The sequence below is a fragment of the Trachypithecus francoisi genome, unplaced genomic scaffold (assembly GCF_009764315.1).
Source record: "Trachypithecus francoisi isolate TF-2019V2 unplaced genomic scaffold, Tfra_2.0 Contig01474, whole genome shotgun sequence".
Classification (NCBI taxonomy): domain Eukaryota; kingdom Metazoa; phylum Chordata; class Mammalia; order Primates; family Cercopithecidae; genus Trachypithecus; species Trachypithecus francoisi.
The window spans coordinates 16,370,206-16,384,810 of record NW_022681435.1 but is presented as its reverse complement, the minus strand read 5'-3'; the positions used below and the strand labels follow the sequence as shown (position 1 = coordinate 16,384,810).

The 14,605-nt window shown below is 38.2% G+C and overlaps 1 protein-coding gene across 4 annotated transcripts in view; it reads left to right on the top strand.

Moving 5' to 3' along the window:
• The window catches only part of RTTN (rotatin), a 209,492-nt gene that overhangs the window by 32,814 nt on the left and 162,073 nt on the right, over positions 1–14,605 (top strand). For all 4 annotated transcript variants that reach the window (XM_033175487.1, XM_033175496.1, XM_033175515.1 and 1 more), the window contains 3 exons: positions 1,567–1,737; positions 10,635–10,847; positions 12,995–13,107. In XM_033175487.1, the coding sequence (XP_033031378.1) occupies positions 1,567–1,737; positions 10,635–10,847; positions 12,995–13,107 (497 nt within the window). The remainder of the gene's footprint in view (positions 1–1,566; positions 1,738–10,634; positions 10,848–12,994; positions 13,108–14,605) is intronic.

Here is a 14,605-nt window from a genome sequence, read left to right as displayed (position 1 = left end):
AACACCCTTTTTTCTTTTCTTTTCTTTTCTTTTTGAGATGGAGTCTTGCTCTGTCGCCCAGGCTGGAGTGCAGTGGTACAATCTTGGCTCACTGCAACCTCTGCCTTCCGGGTTCAAGTGATTCTCCTGCCTCAGCCTCCTGAGTAGCTGGAATTACAGGCACATCCCACCACGCCCAGCAAGTTTTTGTATTTTTGGTAGAGATGGGGTTTCACCATGTTGATCAGGCTGGTCTTGAACTCCTGACCTCGTGATGTGCCTGCCTTGGGATTATAGGCGTGAACCGTTGCGCCCGGCCTCCTTTTCTTGTATGTGTATACAACATACCACATTTTATTTCTGCATTTATTGGTCGTTGGCCACTTTCATTGTTTCCACCTTTTGGCTGTTGTGAATGGTGCTGCTGTTAACTTGGGTGTGTAGACATCTCTTTTTGAGACCCTGCTTTCAGTTCTTTTGGGTATATACCCAGAAGTGGAATTTGCTGGATCATATGATCATTCTGTGTTTTTTGAGGAACTGCCCGTTATGGTTTCCACAGTGGCTGCACCATTTTACATTCCCTCCAGCAGTGCACCAGGGTTCCAGTTCTTCCATATCCTTGCCAATGACTTGTGATTTTTGGGCTTCATACCTTTTAGTTGTTCCCTGTATAGTCATCCTTGAATTGAAAAAATTCTGATATATTAGATTTTTGTTGTTAGTTTGCAGGTATTTCTCATTCTTATTTTCATATGTTTTCAATGGAAAATTGAAAGTAAGTACTTCATTTTTTTTTTTTTTTTTGTCTTACTGAGGGTGTCCTTTTACCCGCTAGTTTATGGGGGCATATCAGTATATCTGGGATATACTTTGTCTATATTGATGTGACTTACAAGTCAGTCTAGTATGTGTAGGTTCTTCTTCATATTTAATGTATAACTTTTAGTTTAAAAGATATGATTTCTCTTGAAGTAGTAAATTATTTAAATTTATGATGGCATAACATTTTCCACTTGAAACCTTATTATCTAAAGAGAGTTTATACAATTTGATATTTAATTGCTTTTTAATTATTTGACTTTCCTTGATTCATTTCTTTAGAAATGTTGTTATCAGTTTGAGGACAGGGATTATCATGTCTCTTGTACTAATGCATTTTTTTTTTCCATTATGCCTGCCACTGTATTAGGCGTATAGTAAGCATAAGAAATACTCAACGAGGGGTTTATGTGTTAATTGTTCGACATTGGATCAATTAAGCACTAGAAACTAGGAGGAATTTATGGTTCATTTACCTTTTGTATTTTATTGTTTATACTTATTCATTGTTAGTTAAGATTCATATTAAATACTTACAGATTATTGTATTTTTAAAATGTAGGTGGTTTGTTGATCATTCTTTTGTGCTTTTTAAATTATGTCAGCAGGTATTGGTAATTCTCAGAGAGAGGAATACATTTTGTTTTGGTTTGTTTTCCTATTTAATGATAATGATAACATTTTAAACTGTTCTCCATGGCTTTTGTACACTGGCCCGTAAAATTGGTTGTTTTCTTCTGTTTCGTGTTGTGTAAATGTTTTCAGAAAGAGAAACTACTCCTGGTGTTGGGAGCCCTTGGAGAAACCATGTGCTACCATAAAAGTAGTATCAGTTCGGAGCAACCAGAGGTGATGCTTGTGCACCACAGAATGGCCTTTATCAGCATTTCCCTGTTTGCAGTTCGACTGCTACAAACGCTTCTCCCTGTTGAAAAGGTAAGGCAGGGCCGGGCGCGGTGGCTCAAGCCTGTAATCCCAGCGCTTTGGGAAGCCGAGACGGGCGGATCACGAGGTCAGGAGATCGAGACCATCCTGGCTAATACGGTGAAACCCTGTCTCTACTTAAAAATACAAAAAACTAGCCGGGCGACGAGGCGGGCGCCTGTAGTCCCAGCTACTCGGGAGGCTGAGGCAGGAGAATGGCGGGAACCCGGGAGGCGGAGCTTGCAGTGAGCTGAGATCCGGCCACTGCACTCCAGCCTGGGTGGCAGAGCAAGACTCCGTCTCAAAAAAAAAAAAAAAAAAAAAAGAAAAGGTAAGGCAGGTAATGCCGCTCATTTGGAATTTACTGACTATTCTAAATAAATGCTCTGTTGTAAATTTCTTCTGCTCTTTTCATGGTATGAAGGTATTGTGCTTTAGGCCATTTTCAAAATAAGTGTAACAGATTATATGGGAAATGTAGAAATTGAGAAATGGCTAACATTTTGAACAATTTTGACAAAACATTTGATGGGAAATTATTTTTTAATCTTGCTGTTGTTTTTATTGCATATGTTTTATTGCAGTCTGTACATTTGTTTGTTTATTCCTTGTTCATTCAGTGAAAAATTTATTGATTGCCCACAGTGGGCTAGCAGTATTACTTGCTGGATGTAAAACTGAATAGGTTAGAATTATTCCCTGGCCTTGTAGAACTTAGTTTTGTAAAAGACAAGGCTTGCTGTTATCTGTACATATACATATACGTATATGTATTCGTATAGAAGACATCATCTCTTCCCTCAAGTGATCCTAAAGTTATTGAAGAAATGAAACCAAATAACATCCCAAAGTTGTTAAAGAAATGAAACCAAATAACATATACATCTATATGTATATGTTTGACTCACTTGGTTTCATTTCTTTAATAACTTTGGGATCACTTGAGGGAAGAGATTATGTCTTCTATACGAATACATTTTTCCATACATATATACATATATAATTGGTACACTTGAGGTATCTTTTAATTGATTGGAGGGCATTGAAAGCCTACTGATCTTATCTCTGCAGTGTGTGTCTTGGTTCTTACCATTAATATCAAGAGTATCCTTTCATTCTCTTCAGCTAGCTACACGTTGTCAGAGTTCTCTACTTATTCACTATTTCCCAAGTTCCTTGACACATAGAATACAAACAATAGTTTCCATTACTGCTTTAGAAATTATTTTGTAGTTAGCGTATCTTAATGTCATGGAACCTTTTCTTTTTCTTGTTTTATCTATTAAAAATAGTGTTAGCAGTGCTTTAGTTTCTTTTCTTTTTTTGAGACGGAGTCTGGCTCTGTCGTCCAGGCTGGAGTGTGACTGGATCTCAGCTTACTGCAAGCTCCGCCTCCCAGGTTTACGCCATTCTCCTGCCTCAGCCTCCCGAGTAGCTGGGACTACGGGCGCCCGCCACTTCGCCCGGCTAGTTTTAGCAGGGCTTTAATTTCTAAGTGTTGATGAAGTTGATTTCTGAGGACTCTCCTATTGTATTTGTTGTATTTAATGTAAATTACTGGTGTGTGGTATATTTTAGTAACTTAAGGGAATTTTTTTTTTTTTTGGTCACATGTGTTTCTCTTTCCTTTCTGCCAGCAACTTAATTGCTTAATATTTTTATTTTAGCACCTGATCAAAAGAATTTCAGAATATATCTTTGGTAGGATTAAATATCCTGGTTTTTATTTGATTCACCTAGTTAATATTTGGTAACTTGTTTTATGTCTAAACATATTTGTAGTTTGAGTTACGTAATATATGATTTCATACCTTAGTATGTCTTTTGAAAGTTGTTTTTTTGATTAACGTGTTGCTTTAGGTGTCTTTCACAAAGCTGCTTTTCTGCCCATGATAGCAATAAACTATCTTTTGTGCCAGTCTTTATTCTAGTACTTTTTTTTTTCCTACTTTTCTATTTTACCTAGCCCTTTCTTTTCTTAACTTTGGTGTTTTCAGTTTTTAACTTTTATTCAGAAAATAAGATGTTGATTTAAAAAACATTTTGATGTATGAAGAATAAAAATTCATTCATAATTTCAAGTTAGTTTTGAGGCTTTTTTCTTTTCTGCTTTGAGTCCAATTGACAGCATCCATAGAAGTTATTTATTTATTTTTTATTTTTTTGTTTTTGTTTTTGAGACAGAGTCTCACTGTCACCCAGGCTGGAGTGCAGTGGCACTTTTTTGGCTCACTGCAACCTCCACCTTCCAGGTTCAAGTGATTCTCCTTTCTCAGCCTCCCAAGTAGCTGGGTTTACAGGTGTGAGCCACCACACACTCGGCTAATTTTTGTATTTTTTTAGTAGAGATGGGGTTTCGCCATGTTGGCCAGGCTGATCTTGAACTCCTGACCTCAGGTGATCCACCCACCTCGGCCTCCCAAAGTGCTAGGAGTACTGGCATGAGCTACTGTACCAGCCTATTGATTCTTTTTTTTTTTTTAAAAAAAACCATTTCTTATTATCTAACATACATTTTCTGGTAACTAAACACTTCATAAATTTTAATGGCTGCTAATATTTTACCAGAAAGATGTTCTATGATTTCCACAAGGACTCCAGAAATTAAGCTTTTACATTTCTTTTTTTCTTTTTTTGGTATTTTGATAAATAACACTATGTTGAATTGTTACTTACACATGTTTACTCATATTTTGGATTCTTACATTCCTATTAAGGGCATTACTAGATCAAAGGCTGAATGCTTAAACATGTGCCTTTATTATAAAAAGCATAATTTAAAAATATTATAGTTTCACAGGTTTTATTGTTTTTAGCTAAAGAATGGATAAAAAGAGTAGTACATGGAAAAGATAATTGTGAGAATATATGGCGGGGAAATTATTAAAAAGAAGCACTGTTTGAAAGTGCTCGGCCGGGCGCGGTGGCTCAAGCCTGTAATCCCAGCACTTTGGGAGGCCGAGACGGGCGGATCACGAGGTCAGGAGATCGAGACCATCCTGGCTAACACGGTGAAACCCCGTCTCTACTAAAAATACAAAAACTAGCCGGGCGACGTGGCGGGCGCCTGTAGTCCCAGCTACTCGGGAGGCTGAGGCAGGAGAATGGCGTAAACCCGGGAGGCGGAGCTTGCAGTGAGCTGAGATCTGGCCACTGCACTCCAGCCTGGGCGACAGAGCGAGACTCCGCCTCAAAAAAAAAAAAAAAAAAGAAAGTGCTCAAGGCTGGTGTCTCTTCTGTGTGTTTGCTAATCACAGTTTCTGAAATTGTGCACTGTTAGTTTAATCAGAACACTTAAATTTTTAAATTATTTTAAAAATGCTGTCAGGAAAAATACATTAAATCTGTAAAGGCTTTTTTTTTTTTTTTTAAACTTTCATATACATTCCGAAAAGTACATAGTTCCGTGCTTTTTCTGCTTAAGTGAATGTATCTGTCTTTAAAAAGTGACCACCCTCATAACAGAAAATAGAATGTTACCAGCATTCCAAAGGCCCCTTCCCATCTGTTACCTCTCCCTCTTTCTCTGAGCCACACTGCTTTCTGACTTCAGTCACTGTAGATCAATTGGCCTGTTTTGAATGTTGTTTAAATGAATTTATAAAGTAGGTACTCTCTCAGCTCCTTTTCGAGGTTCATAACTATTGTTGCTTATAGCATTAATTTAACTTTTATTACAAAATATTCCATTGTATAAAGTCTGTTAAAGGTGATTTTAATATGTGTAAATATTTCTTTAAAATATTCTTACTGACTGTATTTTTAAATGTGAGGTTATCTCTGAATTTGAATGTTAGTGGTAAAAGTATCTCAGATCATTCAGACATCAGTGTTTTGTGGTGTTCTTATTACAAAGACAAAGGAGTGGCACACTAAAATGCAGGTGTGGGAGAAATTATGAAAACTAGAAAACTATTCCTTATGCCTCTTTGTTGCCCTTAGTTATTAAACATTTGCGGCTTTGTTTCCTAGAATTCTGTAGAGCATATAGTCCAAACTCTATTTTCTTTTTTTTTTTTGAGGTGGAGTCTCGCTCTGTCGCCAGGCTGGAGTTCAGTGGCGTGATCTCCGCTCACTGCAACCTCTGCCTCCTGGGTTCAAGCGATTCTCCTGCCTCAGCCTCCTGAGTAGCTGGGATTGCAGGTGCCCTCCACCACGCCTGGCTAATTTTTGTATTTTTAGTAGAGATGGGGTTTCACCATGTTGGCCAGGATGGTCTCGATCTCTTGACCTCGTGTTCTGCCTGTCTTGGCCTCCCAAAGTACTGGGATTACAGGCGTGAGCCACTGCGCCTGGCCCAAAGTCCATTTTCTAAGTATCACTTATATACACAATGTATGATGATCCAGGAAAACGATTACATTTTAAATACAGTATTTTGCTTTAAGGAAAATAACATCACTTGTGTTCCTTTTAATTTCTAACTTGTATTCACTAGTCATTATGTTTCTGCAGTCCTTTTTTGTTTTGGAGAGTGACAATTTTTCAAGGCATAAGCATTAAGAATGGAAAAATTCCAGTCTCTTAAGACAGGAATTGAATTTAAAATATGGGTGTCTTCCTTAATATTATATAACTGAAAAATTAGTGGTGCTACAATTGCTTGTTATTAAGTATTGCAAATGATCAATCTGTCTATGGGTTGAAGTATTGATGGAAAACTTATCCTGTCAGTTGCATCATGTAGTTTATTTTTGATTGTATTTTTTCATCAAGTGCTTATTTGGACAAGAACCAAAATAGAAATCAATAATTTTACTTAGTGCTAGAATAATGTAAAGTTAATTTTCCATGCTTTTTTTTTTTTTTCAAGAAAAGGTAGTTATTGTTGTATTGTTTCCATTTTTAAAAACAAATCAATATCTAATTTTTGGTAGTTATTTTAAATATTTAACTTGGAACTTTATTAAAACAACTTTGATCATTGTGGGAGATTGTAATTAAGGTATTTGTTTTTAGATGATTATATTTGTTTTGATTAATTGACTAAGTACTTTATTTGTTTTTTTTTTTTTTTTTTTTTTTGAGGCGGAGTCTCGCTCTGTCGCCCAGGCTGGAGTGCAGTGGCCGGATCTCGGCTCACTGCAAACTCCACCTCCCGGGTTCCCGCCATTCTCCTGCCTCAGCCTCCCGAGTAGCTGGGACTACGGGCGCCTGCCACCTCGTCCGGCTAGTTTTTTGTATTTTTTAGTAGAGACGGGGTTTCACCGTGTTAGCCAGGATGGTCTCGATCTCCTGACCTCGTGATCCGCCCGTCTCGGCCTCCCAAAGTGCTGGGATTACAGGCTTGAGCCACCGCTCCCGGCCACGACTAAGTACTTTAAAGTGAGATCTAAACAAAAATGTTATTTCATTGCTGTTAAATTTCTTCTTTGGTTTATATAAATGTAAGGTTCTGCTGCCCTCTGTCTGTTGCTAGCGCACTAACAAAACAATTGAAGTAGAATTTGGACTCTGCCTTTAAAGTGGTTTTTTTGAGTTGCCACTGACCGAATAGGTAATTTGAATGTTGGAAAATAAATATGAATCTATGTAGAGATTTCCTGAGTTTGACAAAATGTCCTGTTTTGAGACTGATATTTGTTGATTTTAAATGATTTTGGAGAACGCTCATGTATAGGTTACAATGATAGGTTGGTAATCTTGTGACAAATATTGTGGTTGGTAAAACAAATGAAGGTAATTTCGTTTGGGGAGACATCTGGGAAGTAAGAGGTAAAAGTACTAGCTCTGTTCTGGAAGCAGAAGCATAGAGCATCCTAGAAACTGCTGTTACTCTTCCTTAGCTACTGATGCTCACCCAGCGTAAGGAAGAACGCCATTCTCCTGCCTCAGCCTCCCGAGTAGCTGGGACTACAGGCGCCCGCTACCTCACCCGGCTAGTTTTTTGTATTTTTTAGTAGAGACGGGGTTTCACCGAGTTAGCCAGGATGGTCTCGATCTCCTGACTTTGTGATCCGCCCGTCTCGGCCTCCCAAAGTGCTGGGATTACAGGCTTGAGCCTCCGCGCCCGGCCTAACACAAGATCTTTAGCTTTTCAGGGAGGTGTATAAAAAGATCTAATGACCTAGTGAAGCCAGTTGAGTGACTGAGAGCAGTGCTTTTCAAAGGGTAATGTGCAAACAGATCGCTTAGAGATATTCTTAATCACATCTTGCATATTCTGATTCATCAGGTAAAGGGTAGGGCCTGAGAGCTGGCATTTCTAACAAACTCATAGAATTATGCTATGGCTACTGAGTGGCTAGGTTTAGAGGAAACATTTATAGCCCCTCCTCTCAATGTACATGAGATGATGTTGCTGATTATTTTTTATCTAATAGGGGTGATGGATTTAAACTGAAACATCTTCACTTTTAGTTCCGATGCCATGTGACTAATGCTTATATATGCAGCACAGCTATCTTAGATTGGGGGTGTAAATTGTGATTAGTCCATTGGGCCATGTAAGGATTAGCTGATGACATTAGCATGGGGCTTTGAGTTGTTGAGATAGCGAGAGTTTTAAATACGAGTATGCAGGGTGAAATGTTGGAATTCCTTTGTGGTGAAGCGAGAAAAGGAAATTAATATTTATTGAGTGCTATATGCCATACACTCTGCTTAATGCTTGTTTAATTCTCACAGCAGCTATTATTTTTCTGACTAGAGTCAGAACTCTCTTACACTAGAACGCAGTGCCTTTAGAGTTAGATCCACTAGGATTTACTCTCTTAGCACAGTACCCAACTCATTAAATCGCCTTTGCTAATTTCTCCTCATCTTCCTAACTCTTTAGGAGTAGAACCCCGGGACTGACTGTAGCCCTCAAGAAATACATCCCATTTGTGATTATTAAATGCCATCTATTTGTTGATGCCTTCCAAATTTATACTTCCAGACCAGACATATAACCTAAACTCTGAACTTGTCTATACCCAGTGTCCTTTTTGATGTCTTCACTTGGATGACAATAAATGTCTCCAGCTGAACATGTCCCAAACTTCATTCTTTGCTTCCCCTTCCAAATATGTTCTTCCTATAGTCTTGCCTGTCTCAGTAAATGGCAACTTTGTTGTGCAAGTTGATCGTTGATCAGGCAAAAACCTTAGAGTCAGCCTTGATTCCTTTCTTTTGCTCGTATGTAGATATAATCCCTTAGCAAAATTTGTCATTTCTCCCTTGAATACCTATACAGAATCTGAAATACCTGAGTTAAGCCCACCATTCTATCCTGCCTGGATTGCTGCAGTAAAGTCCTCTTTCTCTTAGCTTCCACTTTTGCACATTATCATCTGTTTTCTACAGACCAATTTTGATACTTGTTTAAAATGTTCCAGTGGCTTCCAGCAGAGGACAAGTCCTTCTGATGACCCAAAGCCTCAGGTCATCTGGCCCACCTCTCCTTTCTGACTCCATCCCTCAGAACCAGCTACACTGGCTTCCTTGCTACCAAATATAGCTTTTGTAATTGCTCTTCCCTCTTCTATAAATGCTTTCCCTCAGATAGTCACATGGCTCCTGACCCTTCCAGGGCCCTACTTAAATGTCACCTTATTAGCAAGGCCTTCCCCTACTACTTTGGAGAAGTAGCATTTCCCTGCCTCCACTCCACATTACTTCTCTGTTCCTCTCCATCTTTCCCATCCTGTTTTAAAACACTTTTTAACCACACCTAACATCTTAGGAAGTTTATTGATTTACGCTCTACTTTCTTCAGTGGGATGTGAGCTTCATGCAGGCAGAGGTTTTATTTTGCTCTCTGCTGGGTTCCCAGGACTGGAGAGGTGCCTAGCATATAGTAGAGGAACACAGTAAGGCCCAATTAATATTCGCTGAGTGAGAGAGTAATAGGTGAGGAGGTAACTGAGTTTCTGTTTTTCCTCCTCCCCCCCACCCCTTCACAGAATAATGAAATTTCTCTTTACTTTCTAATAGCTGCTGTTTTACTAATCTGGAGGTTTGTCGTGTCTGTGTAATCTAAAATTTTGATTTTTGTAGTTTCTGATCTTCATTTAGCAACTATATTCATTTAAAGGTATTTTTGTTTAGCTGATTCAGCTCTTAGACTTTCAGGTAGTTAATGATTATCCTTGAAATAGGTTATCCATGAAATAAATAATGACCAAACCCACTTTTGCAAGGGCAGCTTTTCAACCTTAATACTGAGCCTTGTCAAGAGATTTTCTCTGAACATCGAATTTTTAGTCCTTTTTATTTCTTTATATTTATAATCCTGTCACAAAACTAGAACCATTTTTTAAAAAACCATAGTTCTTTCAGTTTTAAATCTATTGATTTAAGATTATAATGTGTATAATATTTCATTTGGGGAAATTGATTTTATACTAATTAAGGGGCTATCTTCTGTGAATATTTTAGAACTATTTAAAATATTATATTGAATTTCCGCTATCCCCTCTAAAAGGCAAAACCAAAGAAAAAAATCCATTTCTGTTCAAATCAATCTGTAGCTATACTTAATTTCATGTTATTAATATGTCATTAATAAGCTCTGTCATGTTCAGCTATGGTTCATTTTAATCGGTTATTGTGGAGATTTGTGTACATGTACAGAAAATACTTAGAGAAAAAGGCCTCATGCCTTAGTTCAATAGCAAAGGTATATACAAGGCATAGGGCTCAGGGAGAGAAGAAATTCGTTTGGGGGAGAAGAAAGTAGTATTCTGGGCTTTGAGAAAGAGTTGATACTTGGACTTTAGACATTTTGTATTGAGCAAAGACAAAGAGGTAGAGGTAAATGATGTGTTGGGAAATGAGATTTTCTTTGGAAAAAGATTCAATTTTTTGACAAAGAATTGCAAAAAAGGAAGTTGAGTTAGATTAAGACTATAACCCACCATGTTTCTCTAAAATAAGTTTTTTTTTAAACAAAGTTTTATTTATTTATTTATTTTTAATTCATCAAGGCAAGCGAGTTTTTACCAGAGCCGATGTCAACAGCATTATTTCTCCTTTCTTTGGACATGCCTGTTTCTTTGGAATATCCAAATATTCATGAAGCTGTTGTGGCCTATTTGGAACAGCTGAATTCTGAAAACTACAGTATTTATAAACGAACTGCAGAGGCCGTTTATTCAATTGAGTGCACCTGTAACTTCCTGTCTGATCTTGAGAAGGAGGTAAAAAGTTTTGATTAATATCTCTTTTAAATCCCTTTGACATATTTAGAAAATGTAATCTGTACTTTTCAAATTGATGGACATATCATTGAATTGTCACAGGAGGGATACATTATTCCTGAGTGGGTCAGTTATAAATAACCTGTTATTTAACAGGTTAAAGTAAGGGTATGATGTGTATAGAAGTAAAACAAAGACTTTAGATTAATGGTGTATATTTCTAATATCAGTGATTTACAAAAAAGCAGTGGTTGTTACAAATGTCTTGATATTTAATAATGAGTACCTCTATGAAGTGACTTACTGATATGAAATGAATGACAGTTGATGTAACCAGAGTTATAAGGACTATTTTAGTGCTTGTAGACATGTTTTTGCCTTAATATTTTATAGATACTTATATATAAAGCCTGATTTTTAAAAAATATTAAGTACAGTCATGAACTACATTGTTTTTTTTTTTTTGTTTTTTTTTTTTGAGACGGAGTCTTGCTCTGTCGCCGGGGCTGGAGTGCAGTGGCCGGATCTCAGCTCACTGCAAGCTCCGCCTCCCGGGTTCACGCCATTCTCCTGCCTCAGCCTCCCGAGTAGCTGGGACTACAGACGCCCGCCACCTCGCCCGGCTAGTTTTTTGTATTTTTTAGTAGAGACGGGGTTTCACAGTGTTCGCCAGGATGGTCTCGATCTCCTGACCTCGTGATCCGCCCGTCTCGGCCTCCCAAAGTGCTGGGATTACAGGCTTGAGCCACCGCGCCCGGCCGAACTACATTGTTTATAATGTATTAGGATGACTTTACGGCAGTGTTACAGCAATAATTATGTGTCAGTATTTATCCCTTTTAAAAATACTATTAGAATATTAGTATGTTATCAATGAAAGGGTTAATGGCTCTTAGAGACAGACTTTGATACAATAGTTGTTTCTTGTTTGAAAATAAGGACATGGATCCTGAAGACCTTGAGGAATTAGGGATAAAATTCTTATTCATTTTGGCGCCTACAGTAGAATCTATCTGAACCTATTTATTTTCTTTGAAATTTTTTTATTTTTATTTTGACAGCCTCCTCTGTTGCCTAGGCTATAGTCTTGATCTCTTGGGCTCCAGCAATCCATCTGCCTCAGCCTCCCAAGCAACTAGTACTATAGGCACATGCTACCACACCTGGCTAATTTTTAAACTGTTTTATAGAGATGAGGTCTCACTGTGTTGTCCACGCTGGTTTTGAACTCCTGGCCTCAAGCCGTCATCCCACCTTAGTCTCCCAAAATTCTAGGATTAAAGGTGTTAACCACTAAGCCTGGCCTTGAACTTGATATTTATAATTTTTCTTATTTACTGCTATAGTTTATTTTTTTTTCCTTTCCTTTTGCCACATGTTAGTACCCCTGGCTTCTTGTTTTCTCTGTGATAGAATTTTGAATTGTGTCTTTAAGTTGAAGTATTTCTGTGGCTTTTTTTTTTTTTTTTGAGACCTGAGTCTCACTCTGTTTCCCAGGCTGGAGTGCAGTGGTGCAGTCTTGGCTCACTGCAACCTCCACCTCCCACCTGAGCCTCCCAAGTAGCTGAGATTACAGGCGCGTGCCACCACAACCAGCTGATTTTTTGTATTTTTAGTAGAGACGGGGTTTCGCCATGTTGGCCAGGCTAGTCTTGAACTCCTGACCTCAAGTGATCTGCCCGCCTCTGCCTCCCAAAGTGCTGGGACTACAGGCATGAGCCACTGTGTCTGGCCTCTGTGGCATTTTTCATGGTCAGTTAATCACATGTGTTGAATGTCCTGTATGTTCCTAGTGGTCAGGCTGTTACAAGAGGCAGGTTTATAATAAATACATCAGCCCTACTTTTATTAGGGGAGGTGGAGCTACAAAGAAGTAATCAACGAACCAGGCAGTTTGATTGTAACTTTAAGCTTACTCAGAGTTAAATAATAGAAAGTCTCATGTGGCATTTAGCTAGGGAATTTTCATACATTTCTCCACCTAGGCTGACATTTTTAGGTTGCTTGATGAGCAAGTGGACATAAACAGATGTAAAGAATCTCATGGTCTCTGAATGGTCTAGTTTCTTGAAGCTGCTTAGTTAGCTGTTAAGAATTTTATTGCACATGAACTTGACATTTATTGTTCCATTCTGCTTCTTTTTTAGGGAGAGAAGAATCTCTTAGAATTAGTGGAGCTGGCAGACCAAGCCTTGCGTAGCTTTTCCTATCATCAGCATTTCCCCCTAATAAAGGAAATCATCAGCATTTGTTCAAAGATGTAATATTTTCTTTCTTAATGTGATTATATTATTATTGGACACTTAGGGTGTGTGTAAACTTAGAAACAGTGAAAGTGAAGCTGACCTTATGTCTTTGTTATTATTATTTTTTAGTTTAATTGCTTTTATACGTGTCTGACTTTTAAAGGGTATATGTACAGCTGCATTAGGACACTTAACTGCTATTTTCAAGATTAACTTCAAAAATGTCATACCCACAATCAGAATGAATAATCTTTGGATTTTTATACATTTGTTTTTGGTATCCATCCAGACTGTTCACACACATTGTTCATTTTTTTTTTTTTTTTTTGAGACGGAGTCTCGCTCTGTCGCCCGGTTGGAGTTCAGTGGCCGGATCTCAGCTCACTGCAAGCTCCGCCTCCCGGGTTTACACCATTCTCCTGCCTCAGCCTCTGGATAGCTGGGACTACAGGCGCCCACCACCCCGCCCGGCTAGTTTTTTGTATTTTTTTTTTTTTTTTTTTTGTTTTTTTTTTTTTTTTTTTTTTTTTTTATTATACTTTAAGTTCTAGGGTACATGTGCATGACGTTTATATCATGTATAACTCCCCAATGCAATCCCTCCCTCCTCCCCCCTCCCCATGATAGGCCCCAGTGTGTGATGTTCCCCTTCCCGAGTCCAAGTGATCTCATTATTCAGTTCCCACCTATGAGTGAGAACATGCGGTGTTTGGTTTTCTCTTCTTGTGATAGTTTGCTAAGAATGATGGATTCCAGCTGCATCCATGTCCCTACAAAGGACGCAAACTCATCCTTTTTTATGGCTGCATAGTATTCCATGGTGTATATGTGCCACATTTTCTTAATCCAGTCTGTCACAGTTGGACATTTGGGTTGATTCCAAGTCTTTGCTATTGTGAATAGTGCCGCAATAAACATACGTGTGCATGTGTCTTGTAGTAGAGTAATTTATAATCCTTTGGGTATATACCCAGTAGTGGGATGGCTGGGTCATATGGTACATCTAGTTCTAGATCCTTGAGGAATCGCCATACTGTTTTCCATAATGGTTGAACTAGTTTACAATCCCACCAACAGTGTAAAAGTGTTCCTATTTCTCCACATCCTCTCCAACACCTGTTGTTTCCTGACTTCTTAATGATTGCCATTCTAACTGGTGTGAGATGGTATCTCATTGTGGTTTTGATTTGCATTTCTCTGATGGCGAGTGATGATGAGCATTTTTTCATGTGTCTGTTGGCTGTATGGATGTCTTCTTTTGAGAAATGTCTGTTCATATCCTTTGCCACTTTTTGATGGGGTTGTTTGTTTTTTTCTTGTATATTTGTTTGAGTTCTTTGTAGATTCTGGATATTAGCCCTTTGTCAGATGAGTAGGTTGCAAAAATGTTCTCCCATTCTGTAGGTTGCCTGTTCACTCTGATGGTAGTTTCTTTTGCTGTGCAAAAGCTCTTAGTTTAATTAGATCCCATGTGTCAATTTTTGCTTTTGCTGCCGTTGCTTTTGGTGTTTT